The sequence below is a fragment of the Crotalus tigris genome, unplaced genomic scaffold, assembly GCF_016545835.1.
Source record: "Crotalus tigris isolate CLP2741 ecotype Arizona unplaced genomic scaffold, ASM1654583v1 scf7180000024340.7048381, whole genome shotgun sequence".
Lineage (NCBI taxonomy): Eukaryota > Metazoa > Chordata > Lepidosauria > Squamata > Viperidae > Crotalus > Crotalus tigris.
The window spans coordinates 6,054,513-6,073,857 of record NW_024100510.1 but is presented as its reverse complement, the minus strand read 5'-3'; the positions used below and the strand labels follow the sequence as shown (position 1 = coordinate 6,073,857).

Sequence of the window (19,345 nt, the reverse complement as noted above, 5' to 3'; positions counted from 1 at the left end):
CGCCTTTTAAAATTGCCATGGGGAAGGAATTCAACCCGATACCTAAGTATCCTCAGGCATCTTCTACCTTCCAGACTCTTGACCAGTGGATGAACGGGTGGGGAGAGGTTTGGGACAAAACAAAACTCGCTTTGAAAAAAGCTTCCCAGACATATAAAAAGCAAGCTGACAAAAAACGGGCTCCCCAGAGGTAATTTCAGGTTGGGGAAATATTCTACTTTTCCACAAAATATTTACCCCTCAAGTTGCCTGGTAAGAAATTGGGACCAAAATAACTCAGTCCTTTTCCCATCACAAAAATCATAAATCCAGTTACTGTAGAGCAGGGATGTCAACATCAATTTCATTGAGGGCCACTGTCAGATGTCCTTTGCTGCTGTCGACAAACTCCAGACACAAAAGGAACAGGTGACCAGCAAACTTTAAGAAAAAGTCAGCACTGGGAGTGAACTGCTCCCAGTGCTTTACATAGATGTGCCCCACCCACCAATCCCACCCCAATCAGCCAACCAGCATACGGTCCATATGGAGAAAAGGCACAGTTCAATGTCTGCATTCCTCTCCTTCAGATGCATCCACATAGCCCTTGCTGTTCCAGGTGCCTTCGTCGACAAGCAGGCAGTGCTCTGCCTCCTCCTTCCTGTGTCCGGTGGGAGGGAGAGGCAGCCAAGGTGAAGAACAATCCCCCCTTCGCTTAGCTGGCTTGGCCTGAACATCCAGCCAGTGGCAGGAACAGTCCTGGTGTCCTGTTCTTTAAGGGAAGGCACCCATGGCATCTGGCAACCATGTTGAGCCTCAGCTGCTGGCAGGGAGCCAGACCAACTCCCAGCTGATGCCCTGAAGCCAGTCTTGCACGTAGAAGATGAGCCGGCTCCCAGCCAACCTTCAGGAGTCGAGTGGCACATGCCATTTCTACCGGCCCCCAGCTGACTTGCACGCGCCGGCCTGACTCTCAGCTGGCTGTCGGGAGCCGGGCAGCGCATAGCAGCCTCGCTGGTTCGCCACCAAACTCCAAACTCCAGACTCCAGCTGGTTCGCTGCCAAACTCCAGACTCCAGCTGACCTTCAGGGGTTGGGCGGTGTGCAGGTTCCACACGGATGTCCACCGGGCTGCTGGCTGCATGCTCCCCATCACCCGGCCCATGGCAGGTCCAGGGGCTTGACAGGCAGCCCCCTCTACCAGGGCCCCTCCTTGAAGGCAAACAGAGACAGGTGAGCATGTGACAACTTTACCGGCCCCTTCTGCTGCCCCACCTCCCGGTTTCCAAGGGTGCTGGCTATGGAAGGCCCACATTAACCGTGGGGCGTTGACATCCTCCTTCCGCACCCATGACGCCTCTGAAACAAGGTACCCCTTCCACCTCACCAGGTACTGGACTCGTCCATAGCAGAGCCAGGAATCTAGGACCTCCTGTATCTTAAACTGATTGCCAGAAACCGGACCTGGTGGTTTGGTCACAGGACCCCTAGGGGAACTCATCAACAGCTTCAGTAGGCTCCCATGGAATACAGGGTGCACCTTCCCAAGGGCGCGAGGTAGCTGCAACCTCAGGTTACTGGGTTTATGACCTGAATCACCTTGAAGGGACCTACATACTTGGGACCCATTTTCTTACAGGGAGCCCCCGAACGTAGGTACTTGGTGGATAGATACACCCAGTCACCCACCTGAAAGGGCTTGTGCTCAGCCCTTTTCTTGTCAGCCTGTACCTTCACTTGTCAGCCTGTACCCCGCTTTCACCAATGCTTCCTTAACCTTGGCCCACAGACCTTCTACTTGCTCCATCCACTCCTGGGGCGTACACAGCAAGGGGGTCCCCTGGGTCCACTCAGTGATTGGAACGAAATCCACCCCATGCACCACCTGGAACGGGGTGAACCCTGTGCTGCTATGCACAGCGTTGTTATAGGCCACCTCGGCAAATGGGAACAGGTCTACCCAGTCTGTTTGTTGGTACGAGACATAACATTGTAGGTAGCGCTCCACCATGGCATTCACTCGCTCAGCCGCTCCGTTGGTGCTGGGGTGGTATGCTGAGCTGAGACCCTGGGATGACCCTATGTATCTAATGAAGTCCCGCCAGAACCGTGTGGTAAACTGCACCCCCCGATCTGATATAATACGTCGGGGGACTCCATGGGGATGGTAAATGTGGTCTATAAACAACCTAACCAGTCATTGGGTTGATGATAGCCCCTTGCAAGGAATAAAATGGGCCTGTTTGGAAAACAGGTGGATTACAGTCCAGATGACTGTACCCTCGGTTCTCTGGTAAGTCTACAATGAAGTTCATGGCGATGTCCTCCCATGGTTGGGTTGGATCTGCTACTGTCTGAAATAAACCTAAGGGCTTTCCAGTATGGGACTTGGCCATGACATAGATGTGGCATCCTTTCACATAGGTCTCTATGCCTGCTTTAACCTGAGGCCACCAGAATTGACGCCGCATGAGATGCAATGTTTTCAGGAAGCTGAAATGGCCTGCCTGCTTGGCGTTGTGGTATTGCTTGAGAACTGCGTGCCTCAGGAGTTCTGGGATGTACAATTTATTGCCTTTCCAAGCCAAATTGTCCCTCTGTGTCAGGAGGCCTGGGTGGTCCCTCAACCAGTGATCGCTCTGAACGGCTGTTTGCAGCTGTTGGTTCAGATCACCCGCCAACTGGCGAGGAACCGCTCAGGCTACACCCTGTTGGTAGGGAGGCGTGATCACTTATATGACCTCCTCCTGCCTGCTGTGATACTGGGGCATGCAGGACAACGCATCAGCCAAGCAGTTCCTTCCTCCCAGTACGTACTTCAGAGTGAATTGAAATCGATGGAAGTATTGAGCCCACCGGACATGTTTAGGCGATAGGCGTCTTGGTGTCTGTAAAACCTCGAGGTTTTTGTGGTCAGTTCACACCTCGAATGGTTTGGTTGCCCCCTCCAGCAGATGCCTCCACATCGAGAGAGCCCAACGTACCGCAAAGGCTTCCTTCTTCCAAATCGTCCATGCCCTCTCAGCAGCCGTAAATTTCTGTGAAGTGTATGCACATGGCTGCAACACCCTTTGCCGTTCCATTGTAACAGCACAGCCCCCACAGCTACATCACTGGCATCAGCCTGGACTACGAAAGGCCTTTCAGGATTTGGGTGGAGTAGGACCGGTTCCTTGGCGAACAAGACTTTCAGGTCCTCAAACGCTTTCCTGCAGGCTGTAGACCTTTCCAGCCGTTGTCCAGGACATGGCTTACTCACAGTGTGCTTTGTACGCAACAAGTCAGTCAGAGGAAGGGCTACCGCAGCAAAAGAGGGAATGAACTGCCCGTAGAAGTTGGCAAAGCCCAGGAAACTTTGTAGTTGGTGATGGGTGCGAGGTGCCTGCCACTCCAAGACTGCTCTCATCTTGTGTGGGTCCATCTCCACACCATCCCCCAATATCCTATAACCCAAATAGTCCAGCCGGGCCCGATGAAACTCGCATTTGGAAAGTTTCACAAAGAGGCGGGTGTCCAACAATTTCTTCAGAACCTGCCTGACCAAGTGGACATGTTCCTCCAAGGTGGTCGTATATATGAGGAAATCATCCAAATATACAAAGACCCTGCGGTATAAATGTTTGTGTAACACCTGGTTTATAAATTGCATAAATACCGCAGGGGGGGCCTGCAGGCCAAAAGGCATAACACGAAACTGATAGCTGCCGAGTGGGCAGTTGAAGGCTGTCTTCCACTCATCACCACTCTTTATATGGACTCTGTAGTAGGCCTCCCACAGATCCAGCTTCGTGAACACATGCCCCATACCCAGGTGGGCTAGAAGATCTTTCATCAACAGGAATGGGTATAGGTGCTCCACACAAACCGCGTTAATCCCATGGAAATCCACACAGAGCTGCAGGGAGCCATCTTTTTTCTCCTTAAACAGGCCTGGGGTGGCTATCTGTGACCAAGTGGGTTGGATGAACCCTCGGGCCAGGTTCTGGTCAATATAACATCATAGTTCCTCCAACTCCCTGGGCATCGTGGCATGCATCCGGGGTTTGGGCAATTTTGCCCCTGGTAGAATATCAACTGCGCAATCAGTGGTGCGGTGGGGTGGCAGAATGTTGCATTCCTGCTCACTGAAAACCTTGGCCAGATCACTGTACACTGCTGGAAAGGGGGCCTCCTCCCTGGATTCCCTCACCTCCGCTTCCTTTTCCTTGCACTGCATCCTCTTTTTCCGGGGGTCCTAGTTAGGGGCCTGAGGTCCCACACCGATACCCAGCCTCTGATATCCCCCTTCCCATCATATTGTAGAGCCCCACTTATCTAGCCAAGCCAAGCCCAATATCACTGTCTCAGTCATGGACTGGACGACTATGAATCGGAGGACCTCCCAATGGGTTCCCATATTCAGCCGGATGGGTTCGGTTATGAGACTAGCAGGTGCCCCTCCCAACAGAGATCCATCCACCTGCTCAAACCGTATAGGGTGGGCTAGCCGCTGTACTCTGATCCCACTCTCCACTGCCACCGCCTTGTTATTAAGCACTAGGTGCACACTGAATCAATGAAGGTTTGATAGCCTCTCCTTTGCCCTGTCTGCGGGTTAGTCAGTGTTATGGGCAGAACAAAGGGCAATATAGGCTCACTTACCATAGGATCATTAGCCACATCCTCCTTGCAGTCGTCAGCCACCAGACAGTATCTCGTTGCTGTTGTTACCTCCTCCACCGGGAACAATCGTCGGGGTGTAACTGCCTCCGGCTGCTGCACCGCCCTTGACCTGTCGGGTGTCCTACTAGCCCTGGGAGTGGGCTTTCCAGGTGTTGAGAAAGGAATCTGTGGGCTCAGGGCAGGACAGTCAGCTGCTCTATGACCAGTCTGGTTACACCAAAAACAGCGAAAGGGAACCCTGGTGGAAGGGGAGGAGGAGCCCAGACCTGCAGGCAGAGCCCGTCTCCCCTCCTCCCATAACTTCTCCACCGGTCTTCCTGGTATGCCCGGCTCCTCTCCCTTCCCCTGGAATTCCTGTAGACCAGTGTCCAGGTGTATAACCACCCGAAACACACAAGCCTGGGGCAGCTCTCAGTCCAGACCTGCCCGGAAATGGTGCACGAATAGGTGTTCAGGCCAGGAGCGCAGCTGCTCCACAACTCTACGAAAGTCATGGACATATTCGGCTGCACGCCGGCGGGCATTGTCTCAGCGTGAGCAATTCCGCCTCAGCGCGCTGAACTCGGGAGGTGTCTTCAAAGCAGGAGCATAACGTTTCCAGGAACAACCCAGCGTCAGCCAGTTCCCGGGCATGGTTGCTATACAGATCCGCCGCACATGTCGCTGCCTCACTCTGCAGTCCCACCGAAACTGCCACCACCATGGCCCAGAGCTGAGCATATCTATCCAGATGGCTGAGTGCATGGCTTAGGAACATTGCCAGGTGATCTGGATGTCTATCGAACGTGAATGGGACGGGTGGTGGGCCCACATCATTCCCTGACCCCAAGGGCCCATAGATTGGGCCGGGCCTCGTAAGGTGTCAGCTGTAGTTGGTGGGCCCTGGGTCCTGGAACCCATGCCCTGCTAGTTGGAGCCCCTTCCACCAGGCAACCCCCATGGGTCAGGCACTGTCTGGCCTGTCCCTGCAGGCTGAGACTGGGCCTACAGGGCACCCAGAGTAGACCCTCCTACCGTGGAGACATCTGGAACAGGAGGACGTCACAGTCTCAGGCGAGCCAAATGGAACCAGCCTGAGTCGGGATGTCGAACTGGTACCTCCATCCGACGCCATGAGATGTCCTCTCCTGTAGCCATCCGTCATGGCCATGAGGAGGTGTCTTGGTACCCTACCTCCCCGAACGGTCCCTCAAAACATCCATGGTATATTGGCTGGGAGCGGTGGAATAGCTTCACTCATCCTCATCCTCTCCCATCAGACATCTCTCCTGCCAGTCCAGCAAAGAAGCCCTTAACCCCGGTGTGGTCACCCGTCCCGGCTCCACATGGGCCAATACAGGGCTGTGCCACAAGTCCCCCGATGCTACAGGAGCCCCAGGGCCCTGGGTCTCACCTGCAAGGGCTGCAGGCCGTGGCAATTCCACCTTGGGCCTGACCACTGGTTGCGTGTCCCGGGCTTCAGGTTCAGGCCCTGTTGCTCCAGCTGGGTCGGCCTCATCTGCTACCAGAGGAGCCTCCTGTTTACCCTCTGCCATCTCAGTAAAAAGTCCCACAACGACAGGCAATAAGAGGGGAACAGGAAAAGAAATGAGTGCTGACTTAGTGTCAGATGTCCTTTGCTGCTGCCGACAAACTCCAGACACAAAAGGAACAGGTGACCAGCAAACTTTAATGCAAAGAAAAAAATCAGCACTGGGAGTGAACTGCTCCCAGTGCTTTACATGGATGTGCCCCACCCACCAACCCCACCCCAATCAGCCAACCAGCATCTGGTCCATATGGAGAAAGGGCGCAGTTCAATGTCTGCATTCCCCTCCTTCAAATGCATCCACATAGCCTCTGCTGTTCCAGGTGCCTTCATCGACAAGCAGGCAGTGCTCTGCCTCCTCCCCCCTCTGTCCGGTGAGAGGGAGAGGCAGCCAAGGTGAGGAACAATCCCCCCCTTCGCTTGGCTGGCTTGGCCTGAATGTCCAGCCAGCGGCAGGAACAGTCCCAGTGTCCCGTTCTTCAGGGGAAGGCACCCGTGGCGTCTGACAACCATGTTGAGCCTCAGCTGCTGGCAGGGAGCCGGGCTGACTCCCAGCTGACACCCTGAAGCCAGTCTTGCACGTAGAGGCTGAGCCGGCTCCCAGCCAACCTTCGGCCCCCAGCTGACTTGCACATGCTGGCCCGACTCTCAGCTGGCTGTCGGGAGGCGGGCGGTGTGTAGCGGCCTCGCTGGTTCACCGCCAAACTCCAGATGCCGACCCGACTCCCAGCTGACCATCGGGAGTCGGGCAGTGTGCAAGACTCCACACGGATGTCCATCGGGCTGCTGGCTGCGTGCTCCCCATCACCCGGCCCATGGCAAGCCCAGGGGCTTGACAGCCACATCAGCATTGTGGTTGCCTTTGGGGAGGCAGGTGTGTGTGGCTGGGATGGGTGTGGCCTCCTGGGTGGGTGTGGTTGGGGTGGGTGTGGTCTACTGGGTGGGCATGGCCAGTTCAACATCACTCACTTCATGGGTTCCTGGGCAGGACTGGGGCAGATCTGAGGGTCTCCGGTGGAGGAGGGTGGGACTGGGGCGAGTGCCAGGACATGGTCTCTCCCACTCTCCCTCCCTCCCTTTATGTTCCTTCCTTACTCCCTCCCATCTTCATTCCTTCCTCCCTCTGTTCCTTCCGTCCTCCCTCCCTCCCTTCCTCTGTTCCTTCCTTCTTTCCTCCCATCCCCCATTCCTCCCTCCCTGTTCCTTCCTTCCTCCTTCTCTTTTTCCCTCCCTCCCACTCTCCCTTCCTTCCTCCCTTTGTTCCTTCCTTCCTTCCTTCCTCTCACCCTCCATTCCTTTTCCCTTGTTCCTTCCCCTATTCCTTCCTCCTTCCCTTTTTCCCTCCCTCCCTCTCTTCCTTCCTTCCTCCCTTTGTTCCTTCCTTTATTCATCTCACCCTCCATTCCTTTTCCTCTGTTCCTTCTCTATTCCTTCTTTCTTCCCTCCTTTTCCCTCCCTCCCTCCCTCCTTTCCACCCTTCCTTCCTTCCCCCCTCTGTTCCTTCCTTTGCCTTCTCATCTCTTTCCTTCCCCCGTGCTCAGGAAGGGGTGATGGGAGGGGGAGAGATTGCCAGCACTAATATGCTGCTGCTGACCATTCCTATACCATGTGAGTGGTCCCGCTGAAAGGGATTCCTCATGGCTGCGAGGCTGGAGATGGTGGGGAGAGGTTTGGGACAAAACAAAACTCGCTTTGAAAAAAGCTTCCGAGACGTATAAAAAGCAAGCGGACAAAAAACGGGCTCCCCAGAGATAATTTCAGGTTGGGGAAATAGTCTACTTTTCCACAAAATATTTACCCCTCAAGTTGCCTGGTAAGAAATTGGGACCAAAATAACTCAGTCCTTTTCCCATCACAAAAATCATAAATCCAGTTACTGTAGAGCAGGGGTGTCAACATCAATTTCATTGAGGACCACATCAGCATTGTGGTTGCCTTCGGGGGGGGGCAGGGTTGTGTGGCTTGTATGGGTGTGGCCTACTGGGTGGGTGTGGCCTACTGGATGGGCATAGCCAGCTCAACATCACTCGCTTCATGGGTTCCTGGGCAGGACTGGGGCAGATCTGAGGGTCTCCGGTGGAGGAGGGTGGGACTGGGGTGAGTGTCGGGACATGGTCTCTCTCACCCTCCCTCCCTCCCTTCCTGTTCCTTCCTTCTTCCCTCCCACCCTCCATTCCTCCCTCCCTGTTCCTTCCTTCCTCCTTCCCTTTTCCCCTCACTCCCTCTTTCCCTTCCTTCTTCCCTTTGTTCCTTCCTTCCTTCCTTCCTTCCTTCCTTCCTTCCTTCCTTCCTTCCTTCCTTCCTTCCTTTATTCATCTCACCCTCCATTCCTTTTCCTCTGTTCCTTCTCTATTCCTTCTTTCTTCCCTCCTTTTCCCTCCCTCCCTCCCTCCCTCCTTCCTTCCAACCCTTCCTTCCTTCCCCCCTCTGTTCCTTCCTTCGCCTTCTCATCTCTTTCCTTCCCCCGTGCTCAGGAAGGGGTGATGGGAGGGGGAGAGATTGCCAGCACTAATATGCTGCTGCTGACCATTCCTATACCATGTGAGTGGTCCTGCTGAAAGGGATTCCTCATGGCTGCGAGGCTGGAGATGCTGGTGTGTGTGGGGGGGTGCTGATCCACAACCTGGTTGTATCCATAAAAGCCAGAACGTGCTCAGCCTAAGATCCACTGGAACCAGCAAGGAGATGCCCTGCCACCTCTGTCCTGCCCCCTGGGTGTGTGCACAGGAGACAGCCAGTGATGGTATTCTGATGAAGTCAGCCTGCAGGGCAAAACAGGCAGCAGGAACGCTGGACTCTACTTGCGCGCGCACCCAGGGGATGGGATGTAGCTGTCCTATGGATTTAAGGTTGAGTGCATTCTGGCTTTGATGGACGCAACCAGATTGTAGATCAATGCCAATCCCCCCACCTCATCAGCACCTCCAGCCTCACAGCCACGAGGTTTCCTTTCACAGGGACCCCCCCCCCATGCGGGATAGTAAGACCAGTAGCAACATGGCAGTGCTGACAATCTCTCCACCTCCCATCACCCCTTCCTGAGCATGGAGGAAAGAAAGAGATAAGAAGGAAGGAAGGAAGTGTAGTGGAGAGGGGAGTTGGGGAGAGATTGGTGCTGGCTGGGAGGCTTTGCCAGAGCTCTGCAGATTTGGCAGAGAGGTTGGGAGCTCCAGAGGCCTTCGTGGTCGCTGGCGGCATGGTGGGGCACTTGGGGAGGGATTTTTAAAGAGGAAGAGGAGATTGACTGGGGGAAGAAGATTTTATTTTCTCTTTTCCGGAGAGACAAGCCAGAAGGAAGGAGAACAAGGTAGGAAGTTTATTCTCTGGAATAAACTTTTCACCAACTTTTAATTCTTGAAAGTTGAGCAGCAGCGGCTTGAGTTTTTCTGCTCCATCTGAGTGGAAAGAAACAGAGGTGCACAGCAGGTTTGTTCTCAATAAGGGAGGCACCCATGTCTTCTTGAGATCAATCCTGCTCTGCACCTCCAGTTTCTTCCTTTTAGACGGAGCAGAGAAAATAATACCAAAAAAGTTAATACAATAAACAGAGGTATAGAATCAAGATCATGTGAAGTATTAGTACCGCTTTATAAAACCCTAGTAAGACCACACCTGGAATACTGCAACCAATTTTGGTCATCACAAAAAAGATCTTGAGACCTTGGAAAAAGTTCAGAGAAGAGTAATTAAGATGATCAAAGTCCTAGGGTCTAAAACATATAAAGAACAGCTACAGGACTTGGGTTTGGCTAGTCTAAAGAAAAGAAGAAATAGGGGAGACATGATAGCAGTGTTCCAGTATCTGAGGGGGCCAGGTTGTTCACCAAAGCACCAGAGGGCAGGACAAGAAACAATGGTTGGAAACTGACCAAAGAGAGAAGCAACCTAGAATTAAGGAGAAACTTCCAGACAGTGAGGACAATCAACCAGTGGAACAGCTTACCCCCAGAAATTGTGGGTGCTCCATCACTGGAGATTTTTAAGAAGAGACTAGACATTCACCTGTCTGAGATGGTATAAGTTCTCCTGCTTGAGCAGGGGGCTGGACTAGAAGATCTCCAAGGTCCCTTCCAGCTCTATTCTATTCTAACTCAAGCCACTGCTGTTTAAACACTCTTTATCTGAACAGAGACCTTGGGGAGATGGGGAGCTCCTTCTGTGATGGGATGGTTGAAAACACAGTGATTCACTGCGTTTCCAAGCATTGCATTCACACACAGAAGACGCTCCCCATCTCCCCAAGTTCTCCATATAAAGAGAATGTAATATAAAAAATGTATATATTGTCAGATCAGCGTAACACAGCACAGGTTTTGTAAGGCATTGGAGGGGAGGTAAGCCCAACACCAGGGCTCAGGTCCAGGTCATCTTTAGAAATTCCCGGGGGTGGCTGGAAGGTAAATTTCTGCAAGAGGCTGGTAAAGAAGAGGAAGAGCTCCATTTTGGCAAGGTTCTCACCAGCACATTTTCTCCGACCTGGAAGAAAGCATACATAGCGAAAACAGTGAGGGTTGATTAGTTTTTTAAAACCATTTCACAGGGTTTCCCAATGTCCTATGGCCATGGAGAGATCAGCACAGAGGTAAACAATGAAAGATCAAAGATATGGAGAGAAGGAAAAATTTATTAAAGAAATGGAGACAGAGTACAGGTATTCTTCGACTTACAATGGTTTGTTCAGTGACCGCTCGAAGTTACAACAGCACTGAAAAAAGTGACTTGTGACCATTTTTCACACTTAGGACCATTGCAGTATCCCCATGTTTATGTGATCCAAATTCTGATGCTTGGAAACTGGCCCATATTTATGATGGTTTCATATGATCGCCTTTTGTGACCTTCTGACAAGCAGGGTCAATGGGAAAGCCAGATTCATTCAATAACCCTCTTACTGTCTTAATTACTGTAATGATTCACTTAACAACTGTGGCAAGGAAGATCGTAAAATGCAGTAAAAGTCTCTTAAAAATTGTCTTGCTTAGCAACAGAAATTTTGGGCTCAGTTGTGATTGTAAGTTGAGGACTACCCACATTTTTCAAACTACCAAATGGCAGGAGATTTTTGGAATTAAAGATTAAGTCAAAAAAGATGGAAAATTAATGCCAACAAGTGGAGTAAAGCCTCTCCTTTAACTATCTAGATATCACATTTCATTCATCCTGCAAATGGAAAAAAGGTGTGGGCAACATCCTTAAGTTTTTGATTCCAGGAGGGCAAATTAAAATATTGTAGGGCAAGGTGATATCTGAGATATTTATGGAGACGAGATATGTGTTGGGATAAGTGGGTTATTACTCAATTGGACATAATCCAAAATAACTTCACAGGGAAGATTTGAGGCCTCCCCAGGGTATCCCTTCTACTTAGCTAATTCTCTGCTCTTTGGGGAAAATTTAGTTCTTGGAATAAAGAAAACTTCAGAAAAAGGCTTCTTGAAAAGGATGCTATTAAATGTTCTGTTGTGGCATAGCCATCCATATTTTCATCCTGGTGCCATTACAGGTAATATTTGATATACAAAAGTTCATTTAGTAACTGTTTGAAATTACAATGGCACTGAAAACAGTGGCTTATGACTGTTATTTCACACTTAACTTCCCCATGGTCACATGATCAAAAGGGTCTAGGATGACTCAATGCTGCTAGTTCAACACGGCCAGCTGGGGGTAGCCTTCTCGCCACTGCCAAGTCCCCTCTGCCAACTGACTGCTGCTATCTCTTTGCAGGACATCTCGACACCAGAAATTTTGCTGTGGGGATAACTTGCTTCCGGTGCTGAATGGAGAGCCAGGTGGGCGAGTGAGCAGGCTGTCAAAGGGGGGCAGTGATGGGTGGAGAGTGGAGGTGGAGGCAATGGCATGGAGGCAACGACAGGGAGTGGGGTGCCAAAATGAGAAACCACCCTGAAGCTTTTTTTTTTTTAAAAAAAAAAGCTGCATCGCTTAATGTTTGAGAGTGTCTTGCTCTGAAATGGGGAAGCAATGAGGTGGGATATCAGCTTTTTAAAAAAACTAAAAAGGTTTCTTTTGAGTTGCATTCAAATCCTTGCCTGTCAAGCACATTGCAAAGTTTGTAGCTGCATTTAACTGCGGTCTGATGCACTATGGACATGGGACTGTGTGAAGAGGAAAGTTCGGAGTCCAAGCTGAAAAAATACCTCTCTCCTCAGCATTACTCCTTTCACAGTGGTGGCTTTGGGGGGACTATTTGTGCTCTGCCACATTGCTTTGACCTAAGAATAAAAGCTTAAGAAAAGCTAATAAATGGTTCAAGCTAAGAAGACCCAAAGCTCTATGTCCATCTGAAGGCCCCAGTGAGCCAGGAAGGCTGAAAGATAAGATTCCTCCTGGACTGCCAAAATGCAGAGATGCTGAGGCCAGCACAGCAGGAGTAACAGTAACTCAGACACAGAGCTGAGGATTCCCCTGGCAGACTCTGGAATCAACATACTCGTCCCTGAATGAGCCTCATGGCCACACATGTTGGCCTAAACTTTTTCAAAACAAGGTCTATAAGATCAAACTTTTATCAACTGTTTTATTTTCAAAGAAGGCGTTAAGGGTTCCTTTTATAGAACATACTTTACGACATCAGAGAATCTCACCTGCGGAAAATGGCATGAATGCATCTCTTTTCACAAATTTTCCTTCAGAGTCAAGAAAATGCTCAGGATAGAAGTCGTGAGGCTTCTCCCACTGAGATTCATCATGGAGCACAGAAGTCAGCAAGGGAATGATGTGCGTGCCCTACAAAATGAAAAGATAAAAGGGATGATACGGAAAGTAGTATGTCCATTTAATGCACATCTACATAAATGAATACAGGGATGTTGTAAAGTGTTTATTGAGATATTGAACCTGGAGCAATATTTTATATTCAAAAAAATACAAAAACTATATTTCCATCTCCATGTTTTCCTCTCAGTGGTTTTTTTTAGACGTACCTCGGTTTTAAGCATCACTTTTTTGCTTTTGATTTACATGTTTAATTAATTATCTGGTTGTACACTGATTTATTTTATACCCCCTTTGCTAGTCTATAAATGTGAACTTGTTATCTCTTTTTACTGCTTTGCTTTGGAGTTATGAAACAGTTTAGCTTTCCAGCTATGGAAACCAATAGCTCAAAGAGTTTCTCTTTGGTAGTGAAAGTTATTTGATCTGACTTATATTTGTATCAGATTTCTACTGCAAGGATTTTGTGTTTTACTAGTTTTTAAAAGAACTTTGCTGTTTTATTTTTCTTTTGTATATATCTTTGGTCTTTCTTTTTATTTCTAAAAAAATGGGATTTTTCGCTTTCTTTTCTATTTTCTCTCCATTGAGGGAAATATTATCTTAATTTTTTCTATGGTCATTTTTTTTAAGGAACATCTACTTCTTTTGTCCTTGAGAGGAATTGCTTTTGTTTTGTTGTCAAAGTCCAAGTATAAACAAAATTTGGATTATATTAAAAATGAAAACTACAATAAATCAAGGATTTTGAATGTTATACATTAGATACTTTTTTATAATGTGCTTATAAAAACATGGATGGGGTGGCACTGCCACAAACAGACCCAGTGTGTAATCTGGGGCTTTTCCTTAAGTCATCCTGCTCAAAGATGACTTAGCTTATGCCCCTTCCTGGACCAACAATCCCTTTTCATGGTCACTCATGCCCTAGTCACCTCCTGTCTTGACTATTGCAATGTGCTCTATATGGATGTGTCCTTGAAGCTCAGTTAATCCAAAATGCAGTGGGCCACATAGTTTTGTGCAGACCTCAATGTGCGCATGTGTCACCTCTGCTGCAGGAGCTGCATTGGTTGCAATTTGCTTGGGACCAGGTTATCTGAGGGAGTATTTCTTGCTGGTTACATCCTTCCAACCTACTAGAGTGGGGAGGCAAGGAATGTTGTTGGTCCCATCTCTTAAGGAGGTACACTGGCAGGACCCAGAAGAAGGGTCTTCTCTGTGGTGGCTCCCTCCTTTTAAAACCCCTCCGGAAATTAGACTGGCCCCCAATCTAAAACTATTCTGAAGGGCCTGAAGGTGTAGTTAAGCCACTGGGCCTGGGCAATCCAGAGTGTGAGGAAGCCCATCAAATGGCTTATTTAATTGTGTGTTTTTTGCTGGGGTGGGTTGGTGGCATCATTGTTTTTTTAAATATTTAATTTAATTTTTATTTTTTCTCTATTATATTTCTATTGGTTGTAAGCTGCCTAAAGTCACCACGAGCAAGTAGATAGCTATATACATTTTTTAAAAAATAAAAAAATAAGAATAAAAAATAACCTGTATTTTACTATATTGAAACATTTTACCTTTCACTTGTAGAATCAAAATGCAGGGCTCAAAACCAATAATCAAGGCTTATGAAAGACAAGGAGGGGATATAAAGCAATAAAGTAAGAGAGAGAGAAATAAAAGAATAAAACAAGGGAGAAAAGCATCTCTCATAAATCAAGAGGTGGGGCAGTTTAGGAATGCCAGATGCCAAAGAAAAACATCTCCCATAGGCAATTAGAGAGGCATCTATGGAAATTGTTCTAATACAATAGCAGTCTGTGGCCTTATACCTTGATTTAGCCAATTCCATTCATTTAAGGACTGTTTTTTTCCCACCACACTGTACATGAAAGCCTAGATCTTACATAATGCATTAATTTTAGACTGATCACCTTGGGGATGAAAAAGCCTTTGAAAGTTACATCCATGGTGGTTGCATATGGCAAAGTGTATGGAGCAATATCACCAAACCTTTGAATTTCATGAATCACAGCATTAGTGTAAGGCATTTGGGCTTGGTGGTCTATCCTTGGCTGGGCATCACCAATCTCTTTTGCAATTTCTTTTTGGACCTTTCCTGGGAAAACAAAAATGATATTATCTAACAAGATGATTCCTTTTTTGAATTTTGCTTCAAATGGGAGATAATGCATAAATTCTATATTCTAAGTGATAGAGTACTCATTAATTGAGATTCTTGGATCAAGGCCCTTCAGAGAGTCATTCATACATTATTTACTTTACAAATAGAGTACTGTAATCTGTAGGCCACTAAAAAGATGATAGATTATGGATTATAGATAGTGATCTACATGCCTCATTATACCCATGTGAGCCTAGACATTGGACTAGTTGCTTCTGAGTGCAATTCAACTGCTGGTGTGATTAGGCAAGAGGGCACACTTTGGGTCCACCAATTAAAGGCATCTAGTGGCACTATGGGAAGCGTGCCTTCTTGGAACTGGTGCCTGCCCTCTGGAAAGGTACCACTTGGAGATCCAAATCGCTGGCACTCTGATGACATCCAGAAAACTATTGAAGACCTAACTATTCCCCTAGACTTTGTGATAGGTTAAGGTTGGAGCCTAGTTAGATAGGTTTTGGATTTTCTAGGTCCTCAGGCCATTTGAGAATCTTTTTTTTTTTTCTTTTTGTTCTGTTCTTTTTAAACTGTAAACAACCTAGAACAACCAGGAGTCATGTGGTCTCCAAATTGCTCAATAAATGTAAAAATAAAAATAAATCTTTGGAGAATTGGTGCTAAAACATAAAGGAACTTTGTCACATATTACAGGAACAAAGCAAATTCATACAGGAGGGAACGCCACAAATATACAGAGAACAAATTCATATATGACAGAACTATAACAAAGATACAGAAAATATCATTAGTGGTAATTTTAAAAGTGTTATCTTTTGTGGAGTTCATAATTTGCTTGGGTACATTCAGAAATATTTCATCTGCGCTATTAGAAGATAAGGTCATGAAGTTTGTGCTGCATATCTCACAATATTAAACTGTTATCTCCTGTGTGATCACTTTTTCCTCTTCTTTCTCCTTCTTTTAAGAATATTTCCATTCAGTTTTATTCTGATCTAGAAGCTCCTTCATTTCCCCTCTGATTTGAGTTACAGCATTTCCCATAATATCTTTCATATCTTGTACAGATATTACTGGCAGAGGAGGAGAAGATGGTGGTGTAGCTTTAGGTTGTTGTGCCGGTAAAATCGCAGGAGAAGAAGGCACCTTAGGAACTGTAGAGGCTGCTTGCCTCTTTGAAGCCATTTTAAAAAAAAGTTCTTATTTCCTCTTTCTTCCTTCTTAAAAAAAACAATAAAAAAATCCTCAAAGAATAAAAAACAAAGGAGAGTTTAAAAGATATTTCAAAAACACAAAACCACCTTCAGAAAAAGAAAAAAAAGTTTAAAAAGTTTAAAAAGAAAAAGCTATATAATCCATAACGTTCCATTTGACTCACTTTTTTTCCCCCAGAAAAAAACTTTCAAATCGCCATTTTACTTTCACTCTCCACACAAGCAAAAAAAAAAGATCAGCCTAAACTAAAAAGCAAATAATACTCAATAAATCCAATCTTTTATCCAGCTCTGTCCGCTTTTTTTTAAAAAAAATCACTCACCCGGTCCCTTTAAGCGCAGAGATGGTAGCGGCGTTTCACTTTGTTCCCAAAGGAAACAAAGACAGCTGGGAGGCGGAGGCAACCCGAACTCCGAGGGAGCTCTCTTTCCACCCCCCCCAAAAAATCCCTGGGGGGTTTGAGATGCTCTACCTCTATTCGGGTGGTTCTCTTCCCCCTCCCTTTGCCCGGGAGGGAGATTTCGAGCCGCGGGACAGCTGGTGACTGCTGTGCTCCGCGGTTCTCACGCTGTCCCAGGAGGACGGCTACAATGTAGCCGCCATCATTGATGGATCATAGTCCAGTTTGGATGGAGTTGGTTGATGAAAGAGAGGAGAGGAGATCGTGGAGGATGAATGAAAATCTATTTAGACAAGAAAAGAATGTTCAAAAATTAAAGGAGCACTTAAAGGATTATTTTGTCTTAAATATGCATAAGGGAACTTCAATGTCAATGGTATGGGATGCAGGTAAAGCTTTCATGCGTGGGATCTTGATACAAATGAATAATGTATTTTTATTATACTTTCTTTTATCTTTTTCTTTTTTCCTTTTCTTTATTCTTTTTCCTCTCAAGTATTATTCTTTTGGTATCTGTTTATATATATATATATATATATATATATATATATATATATATATATATATATATATATATTATTGTTAATTATCTTATAATTTGTTTAATTAATGTATTTAATATTTAGATTTATTCATGGTTTATATCTTTTTTTTAGATTTTTTGAAGAAATTTTAATTAAGCCTATGTTCAGCTCTGGGAAGGTCGGGGGAGGGAATGGGAGGGTTGGGGAGGGTTGGGGATGGGTTGTTTTGTTTTTGTAAAATTTCAAAAATTCAATTAAAAAAAAAAGAATATTTCCATTCAGAGAAGAGATGAACTAATGAGTGACTCTCAGTTTACCCTTTCAGCTCAGAGAAAGAATGAAATTTAAATTGAAGCTCATGGAGAGGCATCAAAGTCTAATCACAATTGAAATGCCATATTTTTAATAGAAAGTCACTTCACTTGCCTCATACTAGGGTGTGAAGGGCAAATTTTCCCTGATTTTATTTCTTATTAATTTGCTAATATAAAAGGGAAAATATATATACATATTTAAAATACATTATGCTAGAGTGAAGATTAAAATGAAAACATGATTATATTTAAAAGTGCAAAACAAATAAAAATGGAAACAAAACATATAAGAAACATTCTAATAATCCCTGTGTAGCTTTAAATGGTTTGAGTTTATTAAAATTCAATTTCATTTAGGAGGTAGGTTTATTTACCTTTAGTGAGTCAATGTTGTCCATTTGAAAAACAACTTAATTCTTGGTTCATCTCTTTCCCTTCACTCAGGTAACATTTCAGATGCCAACAATTCTTTTTCAGTTATTTTTTATAGATGTATTGCAAGCCCATGAAATGAAAGTGCTTTCCGGTGACATAGCTGAAGAATAGACCCAGGGGAAAGATTTTCCTCTTCCTGGGTCCGATTTTTGCCTGCCAGTGGGTCCATTTAAACTGAAAGCTGCCCGGAGAGGTGGCCACCAAGGGGTGAAGTTTTGGGGACTGCGGGTCAGTGTTAGCTGGCTCACTGGAGCCAAAGGAGCCCCCGGAATCAGCAGAAAGGCAGACTGCATTTATGTGGTCTGCCATTGCCATTGCTTCATCAGAAACGAAGAAGAAGCTTAGACTGACAGCAAACAGCTGAGCTGGGTGAGAATACTTTTCCTTTCTCACTGGAAGTGGATTCCTGTTTGGCAAATAGCTCCTTTACAGCCTGAGAGTGTGCTTTTTACTTTTAGGGAGGGGTGGAACTTCCTGATCTTTTACTTTCACCATTTTCCCCTCCTCTAAATGCGTTGGGAATGGATACTTAGTGGTTAAATTGAGAACTATTTCACTTTCCCTTGACTGAAGCTTTTTCAGATTAGAATATTGGCTGCATGCCCAGACAGTATTTATTTGAAAGTCCTTGAAACCTTGCTGGAGAAAAGACTTTATTTTGGTTTACCTGGCTTTATAAGATAGACTATATTTACAAATAGTATTTGGAGCCATCTGCCTCCCTGGATTATAACAAGCTGTCCTAGAAGAATTGAAAATTAAGAAACTTCCCAGAACAGATCTTGGTGGATTATAATTTTGATATTTCTGCTTTTTCCTTTTTCTTCTTCTTTTTCTGGGTATTTTGGGAGCATTTTTGCTCTCTTTTTTCCCCTCCTGTTTTCCTTGTTGCTATTTTTACTTTTGCTTTCTTTTACTATTACTTTTTTAACTACTTCTATGGATTTCCCCTCCTAATTAATAGGAGCCTATGAGATTATAAAAGCTGGCCTTTTGGCTACCTGGTGGATTACAATTCAAGAAGTAAAGACTAAGATGAGTGCTTCAAATCTATCTAAACTTGGGAAAAAGGGATCTTCTGCTCCTGCCTCGACTTCTGCAAGTCCAGTATATCAGAAATCAATTGTGATGATGCTGTAGCAGGAAAAGGTGGGTGTTCACCAAAAAGAGACTCAAGCAATTTTGCAAGCAATTGCAGCCCAAATGACAACTTCAACGAAAAATCATGAAGACTTGAAAAATGATCTTGACAAAATGAATAAAAAAAATTACTAATATAGATTCCCAAATTGAAAAGTTTAACCAGATGATTACAGACAATCAACAAAAATTTTAAAAAATGGAGGATACGTCAATTGAAGTTGACTAAAAATTAGAAGCTTTAAAAGATGAAAATGAAAAATTGGCCCAAATAAA

General features: G+C 46.2%; 1 protein-coding gene across 2 annotated transcripts in view; it reads right to left on the bottom strand.

Moving 5' to 3' along the window:
- Window positions 1-10,135: 10,135 nt before the first annotated feature.
- The window catches only part of LOC120300360 (cytochrome P450 2K1-like), a 46,992-nt gene continuing 37,782 nt past the window's right edge, over window positions 10,136-19,345 (bottom strand). Inside the window, exons 7-10 of one of the 2 annotated variants that reach the window (XM_039326284.1) lie at window positions 14,833-15,017; window positions 12,775-12,916; window positions 10,444-10,645; window positions 10,136-10,311 (exon numbers count right to left, since the gene is read on the bottom strand). In XM_039326284.1, the coding sequence (XP_039182218.1) occupies window positions 10,461-10,645; window positions 12,775-12,916; window positions 14,833-15,017 (512 nt within the window). In that variant the 3' untranslated portion in view covers window positions 10,136-10,311; window positions 10,444-10,460. Of the gene's footprint in view, window positions 10,646-12,774; window positions 12,917-14,832; window positions 15,018-19,345 lie in introns of both variants that reach the window. The other variant, XM_039326283.1, reaches the window with a different exon arrangement.